The 22,701-nt window shown below is 37.5% G+C and overlaps 2 protein-coding genes across 3 annotated transcripts in view; both read left to right on the forward strand.

Moving 5' to 3' along the window:
* LOC140150426 (squalene monooxygenase-like) overlaps window positions 1–3,122 on the forward strand; it is a 36,448-nt gene extending 33,326 nt beyond the window's left edge. For both annotated transcript variants that reach the window (XM_072172448.1, XM_072172441.1), the window contains one exon: window positions 145–3,122. In XM_072172448.1, the coding sequence (XP_072028549.1) occupies window positions 145–316 (172 nt within the window). In that variant the 3' untranslated portion in view covers window positions 317–3,122. The remainder of the gene's footprint in view (window positions 1–144) is intronic.
* A 5,821-nt stretch (window positions 3,123–8,943) lies between these two features.
* LOC140150460 (squalene monooxygenase-like) overlaps window positions 8,944–22,701 on the forward strand; it is a 71,565-nt gene continuing 57,807 nt past the window's right edge. Inside the window, exons 1-4 of the mRNA XM_072172482.1 lie at window positions 8,944–9,118; window positions 10,566–10,711; window positions 17,861–18,068; window positions 18,245–18,410. Coding sequence (XP_072028583.1) covers window positions 10,580–10,711; window positions 17,861–18,068; window positions 18,245–18,410 — 506 coding nt within the window. The 5' untranslated portion in view covers window positions 8,944–9,118; window positions 10,566–10,579. The remainder of the gene's footprint in view (window positions 9,119–10,565; window positions 10,712–17,860; window positions 18,069–18,244; window positions 18,411–22,701) is intronic.

The following is a 22,701-nucleotide window of genomic DNA, read 5'->3' on the forward strand; positions in this document are numbered from 1 at the left end:
TATTGTTTCCATTCTCATTGTATTAATTTGTACCAAAGCATGATGAAATAAAAGAAAGGTTGACTAGGATAGTTTTGTTCAAAAGAAAGTCCACTGATTGTACCTCCTAACCATTATTCCATCGATTACTTTGTGTTTATGCAGGACTATAACAGATCCCAACGTATTGCAGAGTGTACTAGATCGTGTTATCGAGGGTACTGTGAAGGAAATCTACAAGACCCGACCATATCTCTCTGCGGTGTGGGAGTCCATGCAGGTCCGAAGAAAATGGAAGGCCATGTGTAGTGTCATGCAATTGGAAGCAATGACCTAACTTTATATGTTCCTTTAAGTTTCTATAATTCCCTTTACAATATCCCGGGACAGAGATTCTCCACCATTAGTTGGTATAAACGTCTGCACTTGTAGCTACTTGTTGTGCAGCGGGCATAGTAGAGCATGTGAAAGCATAACGAGGGTATCACGCAAAACTTATTAGACCCTCCCTCGGCTCCATGGAGAACGACTGGTAATGTAGATTATATAACATTAAACCCTCCCTCGGCTCCATGGAGAACGACTGGTAATGTAGATTATAATAAACCCTCCCTCGGCTCCATGGAAAACGACTGGTAATGTAGATTATATAACATTAAATAAACCCGATACGAGCTATTTACACCACATTTCGCCATACTACATTTTAGAAACGCTTGCTGTTAGAATAAGAAAAATTTTAATGCTAATTTATTGCACATTTTAGGGAAGCGTGGTTACCGTTTTAAAATAACCGAGTGAGAGGGTTTTCAAGAAAATATTTTTCCTGTCAAAACTGAAGCATCCTCTGTATAAAAGAAAATATGAATATTAACTGCACATCATATAATACGATTCGTGATACCCAATTTTGGCACATTTGATGTCGTTTATGAGGCAGAGAATTTTATTTCAATTTTATATACGCCAAAATATTTTTTTAATTGAGCGAGAATGGCGATAGAAAAAACGTTGAAAATTCCAGGTATATATTACATTAGACCCCACAAATGATTACTGTTTCGTTTTTATGGTAATCTAATCTTTTATTTCCTGAAATAAAATTATGAGTCTAATGTGTATTAATTGTATAATTGATGAAAACATCGACGTGTATAAAAGAAGCTACAAGAAAAATGGTAGGCCACGCCACATTGATAATCTATGCTCTTAGTATACGGCGAGCTCGTAGCGCACGTGTGAATCAAAATCGATAAACTATTGTGCGTGTATAGCCTCATTTATTGTCCTATTTCTGAATATAAAACACGCAGTTATCAACAATTGAGCGCTATTAATACACATTAATGTTTTTAAACAAATAAAATTCCAAAATATGATACGTTTTCTGTCTTTCGACTTGTCACTTGGTATGTTGAAGTAATGAAGTTGCGATTATATTTTTAAATTTTCATAATGACACTATCAAGCCTGATAGCCGAGCGGTCTAAGGCGCTGGTGTTATGTCAATATCGTATAGGAGTACATTATAGCGGCTCAGCGTAAAGTGGGTTCGAACCCCGCCGGCGCCTCTGACTAAATAAAATTCATTTTCTTTTAAATTTCATATTATGTAAGGGAAATGTGGCTGGGAGAATGTATGTATGGCGAAGAGTGGTGTGCGAGCTATTATAAAAAAAATAAACAAGTTGGTCTGTAGATAAATTGAGCTTTTGTCGACACACAGTGCTCCAGGAGCACAAAAGCTTTGTTGCTGGCAGTTAGGGCTTAGTGGTGTGTGGGTATTAAACCGATGTATTAATCTGTGGAGTGAAGGGGAAGGTGGTTTTATCTCCAAGTATTTACCCAGAGGTGGATCCGAGACTGTGGGACAGACTAAAAACTTACCAATGTCGATTGGTAAAAGGCGTTGGTTGGTTGGTTCTGACATGCTTCGACTATATTTATAAATACGTTTTTATTTTTTACGCATGTGACCCATGGACACAACATACCAAGACCAGCAAGTGTGACCAATTCCTCATGCATTGAACACTATACAGAAAAGGATAGGAATTCTGTAGATTTAATTTAATTATTACACATGCGGGGATTCTGAATTTGTAATAATTTTGAAAGTATTTGACGACGGAAACGTTTACAATATAAGCACAAAGTTGAACAAAATATACAATTTTGCTGCACAGTAGTCTCATGTTGTTCCCCCGGGGGGGGGGGGCACTCACATTTGCCAGCTATACGGGTATGTGCCGCGGCGACGACCCCCTTTTTCAGAGCCGCTGGCCGTTCCCTAGACCCCCTGAATTCATTGATTGCCGCTCTGATGACTCAATTTTTTTCTGAGCCGTTCGCTAGACTTCATCATCTCCGCTCTCATTGACAATAGATTGGCATGTTTTCCGCGCTACGTTTACAAGCCCAAAATCTCGGCCCAAAAGCTACTTTCGCAAGCCCAAAAGCTTCCTTCAATGGGCATTTCCCATCATTTTCTTCCCCATTTAACACATTGTAAGGAATAAGGTGAATTTTGGGCTCCTTTTTAGGCAACACTGGGCCAGTTTTGTGATTGTTTTCAAAATGTAAACATCACTCAAAACTTGAGCGAGCTGTGCTGTGTGTGTGGTCATGACATTGAAAATCATCGGACTTTTCGGCTGATGGTGACAGGAACATTTTGATGAATTGAGACCATCATTGGGAATAAAACTGGAAGTAAATATTATGACTATAGTACCTCAAATATCATGTACACTTCATTGGCTGGCCCGAATAGTGAATTTAGACTGTGATTTTCGATCTATCAGCCTGGTGGAAAGACTGCCGAATTCTGCACACTTGACATTTATGGCTCGATCCATTCACATAAAACTATTAATTATAATGTTTTTCTGTGCGGCAATCTCAGGTTTGCTTGTAGTACTGCTGCTATAATTATTCAGTAGGTGAGAAAGTAGGCCAGTACAGGGAATTTAGGCTATTTGTCATTTTCTTATGATCTGGATGTTATAGTACAAGTTAGTCCGAATAATCAGACCCAGAACAAAATATTAATTTCTGACATGATCGTGTTCTCTGGTAAGAATACCTAGAATATTTTCTCAATTTGAATTTTATCCTTTCTAGATGATCCACCCAAAAATAAAAATCACCGTATAAAATAGATCCCTGTAGGCTCCCTACTAAGGGAGCGATCGTTATTATGGCAGGGGGTAATGGGAAAATTTAGGGGAACACAATTTTTTGAGAGGGGGAACCTGAAATTTTTAGTTGAACTAGGAGGGGGGATTGTTAAATTTTCAATGGAGCAAATGGGGAAAACAAAGGGGAACGCGGAAATTTTGAGCGGACGCGAGGGGGGAACGCGAAAATTTTGGTGATATCTTTTCCAAAACGCCCATCCCCCACCCTGCCGTAAATACCTATCGGTCCCTAAGGATCCAGGTCCACATGTTGATGAGATAGGCCTACATTTAATTTATTTTTCATCCCGATATACTTAATTCGATGCACAATTTTTGACAAGAATCGAAATCGATTTTTTCGAAAATCTGTGGCACAAATGCAACACAAAAAATTGAAAATTACCCTGGATCAGTTCTCGAGACCCCCATTGGCGGCTGATCAGTTCCCAAGACCCCCCTTTTTGACCGGCCAATCAGTTCCCTAGACCCTCCATATTTGACGGGCGATCAGTTCCCTAGACCTCGAGTTCGAAACTGGCGGTGGCACACCCCTACCCAAAACAATGTGAGTGCCCCCCCGGGGTTGTTCCACCTTTACATTCAAATGTATAGGAAGGCCACCCGCTATGTAGAAGGTCACTTCGAGACTTGCTGTCTACACGTTGTTATGGCAACGCGGAGGTGCTGACGTGCGTATTTATAAAAACGTATTTATAAATATAGTCGAAGCATAATGTTAGCTTGTGACCAGTGAAAGTGGAATCTTCAGGGGTTATTCAATTTACCAGTACCTTTACCTCGTTTTTAAATTCGGCCTCAAGTATGCCATTGCTTAATAGTATACAGTGGCATACAAAGGGAGGGGGAGGCCACGCCCACGCACTTTTGTCAGTCAGTGGGCGGAAATTCACCCAGTCGGGGATAAATTAGGGGTTTTACTTGGGGAGTCAAATCCCATATTTTGGTAGCAAGTGACATGTTGAGTTATAAAAAAAGTTGGCCTATATAGGTGTTGTCTATGGGTCATGGGCAATAACTTCTAGGTGGACAACTAAATCAATCTTCTACAGTATACAACTATATACTCTCACTGAATCCTTGCAATGAGTGGAACAATTTTGTGTGCTTGTGAACCAGATTTGAGCAACTTCGAAATTCGACCACTGTGTTGACCTTTAACCTTGAAGATTTCACACCACCAACTAGAATTATATTTCAAAGAAAAGTTTAAAACTGGTTAACAACACTCACGTTTTTGTCCGAATAATTTCAGAGTAACCATCCTCCGTCATCAGCGGTGTGATACTGGTGAATGACTGATGTATGCACTTTACTTCCTGTTAACCATGTCCTTTTTTGACCTTTTGGCAGGTGTTTCTAGAAGTAAAGTGTCATAGATCTTGGAAAGTTCTCGGCCCCGTCCCTATTAAGAGTCCCCATTTTTCTTGTTTGCAGCCCGGTTCGCAGCTCCAAAAGACCCCTTTTACCGGCACACCGTCACCTCCCAAAGACCCACCACCTCAAAATTCCGGGGGAACATAACCACCAAATATTTTTATGTGCCCCCCCCCCCCCGGGTGTAAAACATTCAAATTTCAAAATTGCAGTTCTAATTTGGAATGATTTTTTTTATTTTGACTGAAAGCAGTTACTGGAAAGTGTTTCATCGGCTAATGAGCACTAATTAAACCCTTTGAATAATTAACTATATGTAGGTCTGATAACGAAGTAATCTTTTATCACCCTGTATACATAGAAGTATTGCATCGAAACATAATAAAGTATGTATTTTCTGGTGAGCTCTGTTTGCTTTTGTGGTTCTTAGGTTGAGAAACTACTTCTCAAAGAAATTTGTACTCCCATCTATCAAAATGCTAAATAAATGTTGCAAGAAACAATATGGATTTGGATGATAAAAAACACATAAAAAAGGAATGACTTACTTAATGATAACTGATTTGAAGCTTTCAGTGCAAATTATGTTGAGAACATTTGAAGGGAGGTCGTTCCAGTCTAGTATTTATCGAGGATAAAAACTGTATTTGTATACGTTGCTGTTGCATTTTGGTTTCATCACTCTGAATTTGGCAGGACGGTATTGTAGTTTTGATAGCTTGACGATTAATGAGATTGCTTTATACGTTGTTCCAAAGTTGGCCATTGTAATTGTTGGATAATTTGTGCCATGGACGCATTGGCTCTGCTGTAGTTCTTGGTGACAACCAATCTTTAGACGTCTGTTGTTGTTTGCGGGTCCCAAACAGTAGAGTAGAGTTGCTCTTAATTTTCTGCCGGCATCGCTAAAGGTTCCTACGCACAAACCAGAGAGCTTTGATTGCTTTTGCAATGATATTGCTGATGTGGAATTTCCATTTAAGATTATGAGAGATTTCTAAACCTAGATCATGAGATGATTAACTTGTTCCAGCGGATCATTGCACATGCTGTACTATTTGATGCGTGGGTGCTTTTTGGTTGTAACCCTGACAGTTTTGCGATATTAGATATCATTTGCCATTTTTCGGCCCAATTATACAAAGGGATGTATGATCTTTTGCAGTATTTCTGTATCTTGGGTTGATAGGATAATTCTCTCAATTATGCATACTGCAGTTACTGTCCGTTTTCCTATACACAATACACAGTGCTCTTTCCCATTGACGCGTGACCTCTACAAATAGCCCTACGTTAAAAGTATGGGGATATGACTAGTTAACGTCGCTGTGTGAAAAATAACCGGCCAATATTAAAAGTACTCTTCTAATAGTTTTTTAACATGTCCTAAATTTTTAGCTAATTTAGATGTTTGGAAATATTCGTACTTTGGTGTTTTAGTTAATGTTATTGGTAATAGTACATTGCCTAGTTAACGTCGCTGTGTGAAAAATAACCGGCCAATATTAAAAGTACTCTTCTAAAATTCTAGACAATATAGTTTTGTAACATGTCCTAAATTTTTAGCTAATTTAGGTGTTTGGAGAGGGTCGCACTTTTGTGTTTTAGGAAGGATATGTAAACGACAGATAACACCAAAAATATGAAGAAATTATTTCCAAACCGTGTTAAGTCAACAATCATTATGTTGCTCATTTTCAAGAATGCTGGTTTACAAAAAGCAGACCATTGTCTCATTTCGTGAACAAAGGTACACATACCATTGTTTCCTTTCGTTTCCTTTATAATCGGTTACCCAACTGAAGCTATAATACCAGCTTTATTGCGATATCGCACATGAAAACAGACACTTGTGCACAACCAGAGAAGATCCGATTTAATCAGTTGAGCTGTTTCAATGAGTGTTATCTTGGTTTAATAGCTTTTAATGGGGTTAAGTCCTGCAAAGGTCGAGTTGAATTCTACTGTAGACATGACTGCATCATGGAGTATTTGGAAGTGGTCCGATGCCCTTTCCAGACTCTTACGACGATAACCTCTCTTCACGCGGAACGGAGCGGAGCTGATATTAGAGAGATTACGATTTCCAAACGTAGCATCGAACGTACGTGGATTAAATTCAAAATCCCGTCGAGTGGTTTTGAATAGATTCCACGTACGTTCGATACGTACGTTTGAAAATCGCAATCTCTCTACCACCGCTACTGTTCTGTTTGGCTTTAGACCACATCATAGCACGGCTGACATCCTTACCATCTTCTCTCAACAATGGTCTAATGCGCTAGGCAGAGGCTACAATCACTAGACGAAGTTTTGGATGAGAAAACGGACATTTTGATGAGAAACGGCCAAAATGGTGAGAATTAAAATTTTCTCATTCTTTTGGATGAGAAAATAATAATGTTTATTTTGAGCTCAGCGGGGATGAGCAATTCTCACCAGTTTTAATAAGACAATAATGATTGACACACACACCAGGAAGTTTCTCATCCAAAAGAATGAGAAAATTTAAATTCTCACCATTTTGGCCGTTTCTCATCAAAATGTCCGTTTTCTCATCCAAAACTTCCTCTAGTGAATATGCGTCTTTGACCTGGACATCAAAGGTGCGTTTTTTTCTCGAAGCTAATTATCCAGCCGGTTAATAAAAGTGGTCCTATCTAGCCCGCAGTCTTCAAGTACTACAACCACCAATGCCTCTGTGCCGTAAGGCTCCATATTGGGACTACTCAGTGCTTTTATCTGTCTTCATTGATATCTTGATAGAACTCAGTGTACCTATATCATGTATATGCAGATGACTCCATCGTATTTTGTGATGTTAGATTAACAGACGACAGCAGCGCTGTACCCACAAGCCTAAACAAGTCAGGACCCCGGGGTTAGGACCTGGAAAGAATACTGAAAACTGGATGGTTTAGCCTTCTAAAAACACCTAGAAAAATCGTAGCTGGTAACCGAATCTCAGCGGATAACTATTAACGCACCTAAAAATGTCCTAGCAAACATGCCAAACGTCAGAATATTTGATAATATTATTAGGCATAATTTTCCTTTTAGGCCTACTGGCCTTTGAACAACGCTCTTTTAATCACCGTCCCGTTTACACGGTGCCACACTGTCCTGTACCGTCTTTCTGAGTGTTCGCATCATGCAGTTATTGTTAACTACATGTATGCACACAACACAGGGGCACTCACAATAGGCATTGAACCCTACTGGTAGCGCTGTGTTGTAGCTATTGGGGATGAACTAGTTAGTATCATATATCAAAAAGTATAAAAGCTATGATTTTAGTACTTGCTCTATGTTTCAATTACTTATTCTTTTCCAAATATCTGAATCTTCAACCCGGTACAAGCTTTAATAACGGGGGAACATACATTTTATTAAAAGAAATCCTACCATCTATCCAAACTCGCCGTGTTATTCCAATGCACATTTTGCTTCACCGGGCAGCCATTTTTTGGTCGTATTTGGAAGATTGGTGTGATAAAAATTTAGTACTTTCTGTTAATCAATTATGGCTTATTCTCTACATGTCAATCTTTAAATAATTGGCATAGTCCTTATAATAACGGTGGTCCGCCTTGATGAGTAAATGACAGCAAACAGCTGCAAACCAGTGAAAAATATCCCAAAACTCGGTCAGTGGAGCTCCGCTCGTACATGTCAATAGCGTCATTATCGATTGGATTAGTCGTCCGTAGCGGACAATTCGGTCGCTCATTGGATCAATATTATCAGGTGGTAATAAATTTGCATTGGACAATAGATTACTATATAATGGTTTAGTACTGCATATATCGGTTTAATCTTCAATAAGCGGGTTTATGGCTGGAAAGGTCACTGTGAATTCGCCGTGGACGTAAGTGAACTATGGACTTTGAGTTTGACACATCAGATGATTGCGGATCTGCGGGTCCCAGTCCCGGCAGTCACATCGCCGTGTGCATCGTCGTGTTAGGCAAGGCTGTTACCTCTATTGGATCTCTCCACTCTTAGATGCTAAGTGTGTGGGTGTGGGTGTGAGCTGTACTACCCCCCCTACCCCCCTCCACCACCTGTGTGTTTGCCACCAACCGACAGTCGGACAAGCCGGACAGTGTGTATATTTCTATATAACCGCGGATCGTGTTTTTTTTATCACAGTGGCCTAAAATGAGATCTATTACAGTAGTTTGAGACCGAGGACTGTCCTCGGTTACAGGGAAGTTCGCAGTTTAGTGAAAAATCTTGTAAGTGTCCTCGTTTGCAGGCAAACACCGACGCACAAACATATAAAACAGTGTTACAATAGAGTTGTGAACACATGCGTGAAACTTGACCTCTGTTTAACTCTTCATACCTAAAGCCTTCATGAGAGTTCATGAAACATAACTCGCAATATTCTTTTAACACGAGTAGAATAGATCTGCGAAAAGATTTGCCTATACTTATATATAATATATTTCAGTAGCTTAATACAACGACTTGTTACAGAAAGGACACGAGATTTGCTTCTTCTACAGAAAGGAGTCGGCGGAGCCTTGCAGGAACATTTCTTGGATATTATATTTACGGTATGTTACATGAAAATTGAGAAGCAAAGGTATATCTATCATGTCTATATATGATATAATTCAGTAGCGTAATACAGTGACTTGTTACAGAAAGGACCTAAAAAAGAACCCAAGATTTGCTGCTTCTACAGGAAGCTGTCGGCGGAGCCTGCAGGAACGTTTTTTTGGATATCATAATTTACGGTATTTTATATAATTACAATTAAGAAGCAAAGATTCACAATGTAAGATATAATATTAACTTACTTTGAAAATAAAATGTATTGAATTATTTTTATTTATAGTTTCTGGCATTAATCTGCATCTGAAGTACTCTCAATTAAATCTGTAAATTAATTTTATTTTGATATTGGCACATGGTACTGAATTACTTGATGAACTATATCATATCCCACACAGATATTGATGATATTCTTTTAAAACCGCTGTAGTAAAATCCTGGTCATCTGATTGGCTTATCCTTGTGTCTAAGCTGTGTTATGTTCCACAATAAAGAGTGGTTTGACCGGGACTACATTTTTATAACTCCCAGAGTTCAACCTGTTTTTGTTACGTACATTCAAAGTGCGATGATGTCGCATTTTACAGGTCTGGCCATGACAGACATTTTGTTACAGACTACCCGTCGTAGCACCAGTCAGAAACTTTCCTGGTGCACTCTATGACTGACTGTGCTGTGGACTTGGGGCTCAGGGGAAAAAATATTCGGATATTCAAATCATTATCGTGGTCAACTCTTTCATTATTTAAATCAATATATTATTGAAAAATAACATTTTGATATTTTGCAAAAGTTCCTTCTACAAATCATGTACTTTGAAAATGTGCTTGATTTATTGTTGTTAATGAGTAAAGTACGTTTTACAAAAGTGTTGTTGTTTCAGCCCTCTTTGCAACATAACTCAAGAACCACAGGACCTACAAAAGTATATCTGTGATATTTGAATTCTTCTACTCGCTCGCTGTGAAATGATCAATGCACTTTTGCCAAAGGTCACTACCATTCGCAAGATGCTGTGAACTACAAAATCACAACAGTTTAAAATAGTTGCTAACCTTAATGTTAATAATTATAATATATAGGAATGGATTTGATTCCAAACGTTCTGTGTGTGGTACTCGTACATTGCCTTCCCAGCAAACACGAAACGTTTTTAAAACGTTTTAAACGGTTAATATGGTTTTGGTTTTGCTTCAGACAAATTTGGTCAAAATCAGCCAAAGCATACGAGTAGTATATCCAACTGATGTATTGCCGGAAGAAGAACATGTAGCATTACATTTTCAAGACATAGAAGGGGTCCACCCGTAACCAGATATCGCCCTCACCAGCACACGTTTCTTGCGACCCTCTACGTATGAACATATTTTGATACCCTTTTCAGCTGATTTTACTGAATACACAGGTGGTTCTGAAGATTAACTGATTGATTCCCCCGATCTACAGGTTGGGAACACAAAATGGGGATACATGCTTCAGCTCTTTTGACCAATCAAGCCACAGTTGCAGGAGTTGTTTGTGTGGTCAGTTTTGCGGCACTTTTCAAATACTTTAGAACATCCAACAGCAAAATCACTATCACATTACCCAAGGTAACCAATATTTCTTCCTTGTCTATGATTAGATTTGCCTATAGACGAATCTCACGAGCCAAGTCATGGTCCGGATTTGGTCGGCCATGTCTGGGTCCCCGCTACACCAAACAGGTGATGTGACTGCCCAATTGGGTGAATTTAAGCCGCTTAAAAATCGATTCTTTTGTCTACGTGTAGCACGGGTGATGGAATGCAGTTTAAAATTCCCGCCAAGGCCGAATTATTTCCCATTTTGGGTGTATTGTAGCCAACAGGGACCCAGTTAATGGCTGCCAGTGAGGTGTAGGAATGCGTGAAATGAGATTCGTCTATATGCACGAATGGATATTCCCATATAACTGTCGACATGATTGACGAGAATAAAATATGCCTTCGTTGCATTCCCAAGTCGTAAATGACTACCATAATTCGTATTTCAGGGCTTTATAGAAAAACGGCCAACACGAGCTGCATGAAAGTCCTTCTTCAGAAATGAACCAAATGCAACGTAAAATATATAGGTATATTTTAAGAATTTCATATGAGCTAACAAAATTTATCATGCTAAAATATTAATATGTAGACTTCATGTGCACTCTGCCATAGTCGAATTTTGATAAATAAAAATATGTTATTGTTAATCATGATGCACGCATCCTGTTGGAACTCAAAATTATACTGATGTGTATTATAATTAATAGTAAAATGTACATAAAGAGTTTATATAATTAGTGACAGTAAAAGTAAAGTATACTTATGTTATTGAATGCAACATATCTTGCATGATGGCTCACTTTAATTTTTTTTTTCGGTGTACATTTTACAATCATAGTTTACTCAGATAAATACAGAAATTTCATTTTTATACACCAGGTTTTTTTAAATATTAAACAATACATAAACAATACCAGCGCGCACACACACTCTCACATACATATTTATATAGCATTTGAATGGTCTAGCTTTTACAATAAGAACAAAATGTTTAGTTGAAAAGTCCCTTCCAAACCTGCCATTTATTTTGATACATTCGGTATTTTGAATCTTTTAAAAGAATGAACCTTTCCAATTTATGATAATATTCTATTTCCTTCTGAAGAGGGATAAAAGAAAGGGTTGAATTTTGGCATCTTTTTCTGTTTATATAAAACTTAGTTAAAATGAGAATTAAATTTAGAGCACTATTTATTTTTCCTAAATCTGTCCCGAAAAGAAAATGATTTCGGTTGAAAGTGATAGGAATACCGAGTTTTTGTAAACACCAGGTTTCGAGCTGAGACCAAATGGGTTTAACCATTTTATAATATGATAAAAGATGAATTATCGTTTCGGGTTCCTCGTTGCAAAAAGTACATAATATTGTCATTTCTTTTGCCAATTTTAAACATAAATGTATTTGTGGTAAGAATTCCATTTAAAATTCTGTACTGAAACCATCGTAATTTCGTATCCATTGTACATTTAAATGGCAACAAAGAGAGAGTATATCTTCCATTCATCATCTGAAAAGCTACTATTCAATTTTACTTCCCATTTTTGTTTTGCTTTTGGTATCTTTGAGGACATAAGTTGTTTGCAGATTGATCTGCAACCCTTTTTATATTTTAAAATAAAACTGAAATGAAATGGGATAAACGGCTTAGGAATTGCAATAAATGTAGCGTTTTCCTGAAATAGATGCTTGAAATTACTCTTAATTGCGCAAATTACACTGTTGTATTCCAAAAATTTAGCCTTAATCCATAATTTGTTTCAATTTCATTATTTTTTTTTTAATGATACGGCTTCCCCTGGTTACACATGGACAAGGTCAGAGACAAAGTCAATTCCTGCTTACGCCATTTTTTATAATTTATTTCTTTACCACCAATCTTAAACCATTCGTTTTCCCATAAACATGATCTTAAAACATCATCAATTGTATTAGGATTGTGCTTTTTCTTTACCTTAGACCAAGAACGTCTTTCCAAAAAACATTTTGGGAATTATTTGCTACTTTTAGTGTATAATTTGCGCCCTTTTCAATATCATTAATATGTATACCAGTTAAAATAGCAAAAAACATCAATCCTTTAGCATCAGTATTTCCATTTACAATTCGTCTTATCCATGTACATTTCAGTGCTTCAAAGAATAAATCTACTTTAACCAATCTTAATCCACCTTCAGAATAATCGTTATTATCTCTTGTACCTTTCCAAATAAAATTAAAGATTTTCTTTTGCAAATCTTTTATAAACTCTTTAGACGGGTTAGGAATTGAAAGAACAAGATGGTTAAACTTTGGTATCAGTAGTTATTCTTCCAAAAACTGTTAAGTTTCTTTTAGACCAATGATGCATTACCTTTGTCACCGACTCCATAACCTTATCATAGTTCAAATTAACCATTTCAACCAAATTGGTTGAAAATTGTACTCCCAATGCAGAGAATTTTCCATCTTCAACCCATTTTAGATTTTTATTTGTAATACCAGGGTTTGGTTTTCTACCTCTAAGTGACCCAATGGCTCACTTTAATACTGAACAATTCTGATTTTGGAATCTACCAGTTTTATTGATCGTGAAAGCCCAAGTAAAAAATCCGACGATCGATGTACTTTGGTTTTTAAGCAGAACTTTACCCGGGACCTCGTTCTCTAAAACACACTGTCAATCCAAAGCTGTCCTGTCAATCATATTTGTTTATCAATCCCATTTAACCACAAGCACTAAGCATGGTAGTACAAGACGCGCTAGATGAGCTTAGATGTACGTCCATCCACCAACTTTCGCGCCAACACAAAAGCGCCGCAAATTCCATAGATAGTTGTGTACGATGTAGTTAATGGTAATGACACGTGCCTGGAGGATTTAAACCATAACGAGACATAAGGGCGACCAATCACAAGCCAGATTCATTTAAAGATGCATTACATTATGGCCAATTTTAGTTAGGCCAGAAAATGTTAACCGCAATTCAAAGTAAGTAGTCCATTATGCAGTTACTGTCCGTTTTTCCTATTCAGTGCACACACAGCGCTCCAATTGATGATTGACCTCTAGCTCACTCACTGTACTGTATGTATAGACAATGGACTAGTTAGTGGGCTGGTGGGAAAACCCTTCACCCAATAATAGCCACAGAAGCTCACATGTGAATTATAATGTTCATCCTTAACATACTACAATTTGAAGTAAAAAATGTCACGGGAAAGCTGTTGTCGAGAGCTGTTTTCCCGAAGAAGAGAGTCTTCCAAAATTTCATAACAGTCGGACGTGTAATTTCAATGGCAAATTGTGCTCAACAGCTGACTCGCGATAGCTCCAACTTCGAACGAGCACCATCGTGTGATCGGTTTGATCAATTTTCGCCATAGAAGCTGTTAAAAAATCTTCAATTCATTCCCTCTATGGTCATCTAAAAATGATTAAAATGCGATTTTGGGAAGATTGTTGTCGAGCCCTCCAATATGAAGTTCTGACTGCCCGATAGAGAGCTAAAAAATGAAAAAACTTTTTCCAAACCGTGTTAAGTCCAAAATAACATGTTTCTCATTTACTTGTGTGATACGATCACAATAACTGTGACAAGTTTGACAGGAGTTGTACCATCAACATGACTGGATAACAATAAGCATACTATTGTTCTCATTTCGGAAACAAAGGCCACCCTCACTATTGTTACTGTGCGTTTGCTTCGTAAAGCTTTTGATTTAATAAATCATGATGCTCTATTATTTAAGCTGAAACGATATGGTATTACTGGTAATGTTCTTAATGTTTTGAGTTCAATGTATATGCAATTAAATGCTTGTGTCAGAACATCTACAAGTATAACAAATGTTTTTTCTTGTAAGGCTGGAGTTCAGCAAGGTTCTTTGCTGTCACCATTTTTATTCAAACTTTTTATAAACGATTTGAGTACACGACTGAACTCTGACGACAAAAAAAAGTGCAGATAAATCAATGTTTTATCAGTCATCTACTATTTGCTGATGACTTAGCTCTTATAAGTGGCACTATCTTTGGTCTACAAAAACAACTTGATGTTCTAGCAGAATATTGTCATGAATGGGGCCTTTCAGTAAATATAGATAAAACTAAAATCATGGTATTTAAACGAGGTGGTGTTCTTAAACGTACTGAGAAATGGTTTTATAAGGGAACAAGAATAGAAGTGGTCAATACCTTCAAGTACCTAAGTAATGTGTTTTCAAGTAATGGGAACTGGCTTAATGCACAGAAATCCACTGCATCGCAAGCTAACAAAGCTTTCTTTGGTCTCATAAAGATTTTGAAAAGCTATAGTCCTCTCCCTGTGGATGTTCTATTCAAGATTTTTGACACAAAAATAAGACCTATACTCCTTTTCGGTAGTGAACTTTGGGGAACATCTGAGTCCCAGATAATTGAAAGAGTACATATGTGACACGATCTGGTCCATGGGGGCCAAAGGCGGCAAATTTGAAACTGAGATCAAGGTAAAAATATGGACTACAAAAACAATAAAATACATAAGAAAATAGACATCAAAAAGCTTCATATCTTGAGAAACAAGTATGCTAGACGTTTGGTGTTTTCAGTAAATGACAGCCTATTGTTTGTATAATGTAATAATTACAGTAACTCAATTTTCAAAAATGCCTCCTTTGGCCCCCATGGACCAGATCGTGTCACATATTAAGTTTTGTCGTTATGTTCTTGGTGTATCTAAATCATGTAAATCTATCCCACACTGTGCCATTCGTGGTGAACTGGGTAGAAATGCACTGTTGGTAAATTCACTTATTAACTGTATTAAGTATTGGTTTTACATTTTATCACTGGATAATAACAAGTTTTTAAGACAAAGCTATGAGTTTCAATACAAAAAGGCAGAGAATGGTAAAGAATGCTGGGCTATGAAGATCAAAAATATTCTGTACTCTTGCGGTTTTGGTGAAATATGGATTGCTCAAGGTGTTGACAATGTAAATTATTTTATTGATGTTTTCAAACAGAGATGTAAAGATATTGATATACAAAATTGGCGAAATGTATTAAGTACATATTCATCACTTACTTTTTATACTCAAATCAAAGAAAATCTCGTGGTGGAAGACTATTTATTGTGGCTGGAGAAACCATTTCATAAAATACTTCTGACCAAAGCCAGATTGGGTGTTCTTGAGTTAGAATATGTTCGTGGAATATGGTTTAAGTTTCCTCGAAATTTACGTATTTGTAAAATCTGCCACACTGGTGAAATTGAAGATTTGTATCATTTTGTATTAAAATGTCCTGCTTATGCTAATGAAAGAAATCGCTTATTGCCAGAGTGTATTCCAAATTTCAATTATTTTATTACTCTATTTCAGTCTAGAAATCAACAAACTATAATTTCATTATCAACATTTATTTTTAATGCTCATAAAATCAGGCAAACTCTTTTGCCCCCTGGTGATGGGTAAATATATTGTACTGTACTTTATTGTATTGTAAGGCCGAAGGCCTATATATACTGTGAAAAAAAATCTCTCCATATGGAGAGAACTGAACTGAACTGAACTGTAATGGTGCATTCCAACTGAAATTATAATACCTATTTCATCACAGCACATTGAAATATCGCACAGGTAAATCAGAAACATATGTTTATGGATTTAACCAGGGCTATGAGACACATCCCTGATTTAACACATCATGAGTTGAGCTGTTTTCAATGAGGGCTATCTTGGTTTAATGGGGTTTAAGTCCTGCAAAGGTCGTGGTGAATTCTGCTGTAGACATGGCTGCATAATGCCATTTGGGAAGCTAACAAACAGAGGGACTACGGTGACTGAAAAGATCAGATGTGAAAATATATCAATTATACACAAATTAATACAAATCAGAGTTTTATGCTTAAATGTATAGTAGGCATGTCCACTAAAAATTGAAGTAGTTTTAAACTGATTCAGACCTAACTTATTAGCTGGGAATTGATGAAAGAAACATTTTGTCGTTTAAATAATCTTAATCGGACATTTCATTCCAGAGATATGGCCTTTCGAGTTTTAAGACCTGATGCACAGAATGGTGTCACTTCAACCTGTTGTAGGTCTCATCTCATTAAATTCTTCTTTATAAAAGTTGATCTCTTGATAAAGGAAGGTCTTCTCTTCATTTAATGACCAATCAGGAAAGAGTGTGGTTAATGTTTTCTGGTGGAATCAGGAATTTCTTGAAAAAACCTGTTTTAGGTTTAAATCGGGCCAATGGAAGTACTGCATACCATGGGACTTTCTGTATTGAATTTTTTTTTGCATTGAAAATACATGTGTGAATGCACACAACAGTAACTGGGAAATCGTTCTAGTACCACATTGTATAGACGTGAACATCCCTAGTAATAGCCACAGTGTGCAAAATGGGCACGTGGACTACGGAGAAGTCTATGTGCACCATACATTTTGCGAAAATTATGACAAATATTTCTAGGCAAAATCTCGTAACAAACATGAAACTCTTAAAAATGTCTGGCCTAAATTTTGCCAAAAATAGCTAATCACCTAAGTTATCCAAATTAATTGTCACCATAATATATTTTACAATTGTAGCTTACAAAACAAGTAAAGTTTCACGTCTTTCATGCAAGACTTGATTTCGAACATTGTATACTGCATTGGAACACTAACATGATTATTGAACCATAAACAGATATGCAGGTATTGCGTTCCGGCACGACCTACAACCTAGTTTAGGGGCCGACACACTCCAATTCATATTTAGCCCGTGCGATTTATGCAGACCTCTTCCAGACCAGTTTTGGAAATTTGCGAAAAAATATTCCATACTAAATGTCAAGTCTGGGGTCAAAATGGAGCTCTTCCACTAGACTAACACGTTGTAAGCCCCCAGGTGGTATATCATGTGTGAAAACCCCGATGCAGCCCTGGCCCGCAGTGGCGTACCGTGGCATCTCCTACCCGGGAGGCTTCAAAAAAGAGATATTTTTGCCACCCCTTCACAATATTTGAAACCTTTCTCAAATTTTGTCCGCCCTTTTTTTCGCCTATTTAGAGCTGTGCCGGGATAATATAATAGCTCGGTATTTATATCGATTGAATTATAGTTGAAAACAAAGAATACGTAATGAAATGTCTCATTCTATGAATAATATTGTCTCATTCTATTATTTTTTTTATAATGTCATTTTTTTCCACAGCTCAGTCCGCCGCCAGAATTCCAAAGTACAGATTCTGATATAGTGGTAATTGGTGGCGGTATTACGGGGGCAAGTTTTGCCGCCAGGCTTGGCATGGAAGGCAAAAAGGTCGTTATGATAGAGAGAAATATGGGTACTGATGAAACAATGCGAGGCGAATTGCTTTTACCAGGCGGTATCAATGCTTTGGAAGAAATGGACATGAAAGGTTATTATTTGAAAAATATTACCCGTGTAATTTCTAGATTATAAAAATATTAAGACGGTATTTAACCGGAAAAATATACTGTATATTGTTGATAGCTCCACTTGTTTTTGGTTCGTTTTTTCAATAGTAGCACTTCACTCACATATCCTTTTTTTTGTCAACCTCGTCAACTGTAGATATTCTAGACGACATCGATGGAAATCGTGTGAAAGGCATAACATTTTTCGACATCCGATTGGGAGGGGAACCAGGTTATGTTCACTATCCTAAACCAGGAGGAATCACGATGCGACATGGATATCTTGTTAATGCTCTGAGAAAGACGGCTATCGCCCAAAAATCGTAAGAAACAAACTTTTTATAATACCAGACTGAGTATTTACAACTAAGATAACTAAGAGGTCAGACATGGCTTGTTTACAATTGCTGAAAGATATGGTGCTTGTCGAAATATGAAATTAAACAACAACAACAGTACCTGTTGTGACGATTTTTGTGTGCACGTGCAGTGCAAGGGCGTAAATCGGGTGGGGGACAGGGGGACACGTCCCCCTCACTTTTCAAAGTGGGGGGACACAATATCAAATGTGCCCCCCCATATTTTGGTCCCCACCCCAAAAAGGAGAGAAGAGAAAGGAGAAAAGGAGAAAAGAGAAGAGAAAGGGAGAAAAAGAGAGAAAGGGAGAAAAGAGAAGAAAAATGTTAAATTGCACGTAATTGAGTAGGCCCATCACTGCCCATACCTAAAAATCCGCACAGCCGGGTCGATCGTAAGTATAATATATTATACGCCTGTGATTATTTTGGGCAAATTGCTTGAAGGCGGGTTCTCGGCCCAAAAGCCTGTACTGCGGGCCCGTCGATATGCAGGGCCCGTCACATTTTATCACCAAAGTCAGTTTTAAGACGGACTCAATGCTGACTTCAACATCAATCCATGCATGCTTTAGTAATAATTCCGAATCTCAAATCTCATGTAAAATTTTGCAAATTGAGTTCGGTCCCTTTTTGTTTGTTTTATGATAACAGTGTAAAAATTATGCACCAAATGACTTCAATTGGACCTTCATTTTGCAAAATTTTCCAACTTTTTTCCCCCTGCGTATACATAAACAAGTGGTCGCTTTCGCTTCTGTTTTAGTGAAGACTTGTCCAAAAGTTAGGCCGTCATTTCATAGTTTTTCAGCTGTTTCAAGCTAAAATTTTACACAATAATAGTGCCAAAATGGTCCACCAAATGGCTTCAATTAGGTCTTTATTTTGCAAAAGTTTCTTACTTCAGACACCCCCCCTACGTCGCGGGGGCGCGAAGTATCAATGACTAATAATTTTCATTGTGTCCCCCCACTTTCACAAATGGATTTACGCCCCTGGTGCAGTGCCACCGCAGAAAGTTATTACGGGCCCGGAGGTAAAATGAACGCACGGGCCCCTTTGATCAGTTACGTTGCAATACACCGAGTGACAAACTGTAATGAGCTATGAGATCATCACCCAATTTACATCTCGCCGTGATTTAATTAGTGTATTAACTATGCAAATAGTTTGCTCCACAGTGTAATGGGAACTAACCCTTTGTTAAGCTAAATAGCTTTCCCAATTTTACGTGCTGAAGGCCACACTCGCCATACCTCAGTAAACATCAAAAGAGGAGCTAGCTGTTTTCCATGTGTGGGAATTTCTAGCGTATATATTTATGTGTATAATCATGATAATATTTGTGTATTTTCCAAATGCCAACTATTGGCATTATGACCAATATTTATGAATATTGCAAGGTACCTATAGGGAAAATAGCCGGATGGTGTCCAAATTTGGCTAGAATATGCGTTATGGTCGATACTATCGAGTGAGTTTGATATTTTTATGAATAAACTGTAGTATAAATGGCATCACGCCGTCATATCCACATCCATTACGAAGCAGTGAAATATTTGGTTGAAATGACATCAGGTACCTGTGTCGGTTTTTTAATTTTTTAAATTTATTTTTGCATGTAATATGAAGATAACATATTCAAATCAATATTAATTGTGATATTTTGGCCTAAATACATGTTGTTTAGCAAGATACGGCTTTCGAAAGGAGTGGATACGTACAATTGGCTTATACCCTTGAGTGTGTGATTATTACGTAGTCAATTCACCACACACGGGTGAATGGAAAATGTCCTCTAACTTTTTCTAATGGTTAGTCATGTATGCATGACTAGTAAACGACTAACTTTAAGTTAGTCAGGATGGTGCCCATTTTGACTAACGTAACATTAGTCATGCAATTCTAAGCTAGTCTAATGCAGTCCCGTGACTAGCTTTGAACTAGTCAAGGAGGCTAGTCATGCAGGCTGGATATAATTGAACGTTAGTCAAGCCCACATCTCAAACTTGTTAAGACTGCATTACTAGCTTTTAATGTCAATAAACTAGTCAAGCCTGCATGACTAGCATGTAATGAATTGCAAGACTAATTTGTGATTGGAATGACTTGTCTAACTTGATGTTGTTTGATAGGAATAAGTTAGTCCGTGAGGTTAGTCATGCAAAATATATGATCAATCAATGACCGCCATGCTATTATAGGACATTTACCTTATTTGCTTGACTTATTACTGTTACACATTTGTTTGCATCATTTTGTGATCATTCGTAAGGGAAAAATTTGGATTTATATGACTTTTATCGCGCGTTATTAATTTGGAATTTGAATCTGATATTGCTTCCCGCTGCACTGAGATGGATGACAACAGCGAACTATGCACGAGTACACTTGAGCATTCTATCGCAGCGGTCGATATGGTCAAGCTATACACAATGCTATGCAAAATGGACATTGACATAAAAACACGCTTCGATGGATTATCGCGTCAGCTATGTGATGCTCAGGAAGAAATCAAAACATCAAAATGATGTAGAGGAACTTGATAGAGGTTTGAAATATGCAGACAATAAAATAACGGAGCATTTGGCCGAGAAAATTAATTTTACATTGAAAAGGTGTAACTCAAAATTTTGCTCATTTCAACACCAAATTCGATCGTTTGTATTGCCTCATTAAATGACTGAGTGAGCCTTGCACAACAAAAGAATCGGTTGTCCTGCGTAGAGACTGTTTTGCTCAAATTAAATCACTTTGGTATCAAAAATAACACACACCGTTGGATTACAAATTTAATGACCTCCCTGAAAATATATCGTCTCAAGTGCGTCTATTTGCAGACGATTGTGTCATCTATAAAGAAATCATGAATGATATATATAGATGCACAAGTGTTGCAACAGGATTTGGATACTTTATCAAAATGGGCGAAAACCTGGCAGATGAGATTTCATTCAGGTTCTCAAAATTACACATGCTACAAAGCACATTTTCACTCACAAATACAAGCTTGGTGATTCACCGCTGCAAGAAACAAGTTTGCATGCATACTTGGGAGTTGAAATAACAAACGATCAGCTTTCAATACGCTGGTCAGACCTACCATTGAATACTGCTCCGCTGTTTGGGATCCTCATCCGGGATCCTCATATAAATCAAGATCTCATTTACCATGTAAGGAAGCATCATACACAATACAAACTATTATTTTTCTGCATGGATTTTCTATGATGACCCCTGTGGAGGTCAAATCGTGACCTTTGACCTTTTTTGGTTATAACTCCAGAAGGGTATGTCACAGATTGGTAAAAGTATACTTTTTCTGGATCGCCATGACAAGAGAAATAATTTGGTGAACAGCATTTGAGCAATTTGAATTTTGACCTCTGTGTGAACTTTGACCCGCCATATGTCAAAATGCTCAATGCTGACAGAGTTCCCCATAGCAAAAAGAAAAGGTTCGGTATAGTTGCGGCTACTATACGGGATAGTATCCGGTAGGTATTCTGGAGCTATCCGAAAGTATCTGCTAGCAGATACTAGTATCGGTATAGTGGTACTATTCCGATACTATTCCGATACTAGTATCTGATACTATATAGTATCGGAATAGTACCCGCTTTCAGCTGGCGCCAATCCATGTCACATGACTAATTAGAATAACTGCCATATCGGTTGGAGCCAAATTGCTATACAGGCAAGGAATGAGTTCCTCTGATTCAAAGGATAATATATACTGTTGTACAAGGAATGTACAGTGTGTTCTATTTCTGGGCTTCACAATACAAGTATGGTTGTATTGGGTGACAGTTTTTGAACAGAACTTTATATTTTATCTAAATTTGATAAGCATGAAGCTTAAGAACATCGTACAATGCAGGCTATATCAAACCACGGAGTATGTTGAATTCTGCACCCAAGACAAAATGGTGCTCAATGCATGCAATATTAAAATGTGAATGTGTATATTATATGTTTTAGCATGCAATTGAGCTACATAGTGTACATTTTAAATTGCTTTTTGCCACAAATTTCAATGCTGCATGTATGTACAATAATCAATTGCTACACATTTCACATTTAATGTATGTACAACTATAATCATTTGAAATTTTCCAGTGACCTTGTCCATATACCATGTAAATCTCTGGACATATCTCTATGACCATATTTGGGCAAAACAATTTACATGCGAAACAAATAGTATCAGACACTATCCCGATACTAGTATCAGGTACTATCCCGATATTAGTATCGG

Source organism: Amphiura filiformis, chromosome 1 (assembly GCF_039555335.1).
Source record: "Amphiura filiformis chromosome 1, Afil_fr2py, whole genome shotgun sequence".
Lineage (NCBI taxonomy): Eukaryota > Metazoa > Echinodermata > Ophiuroidea > Amphilepidida > Amphiuridae > Amphiura > Amphiura filiformis.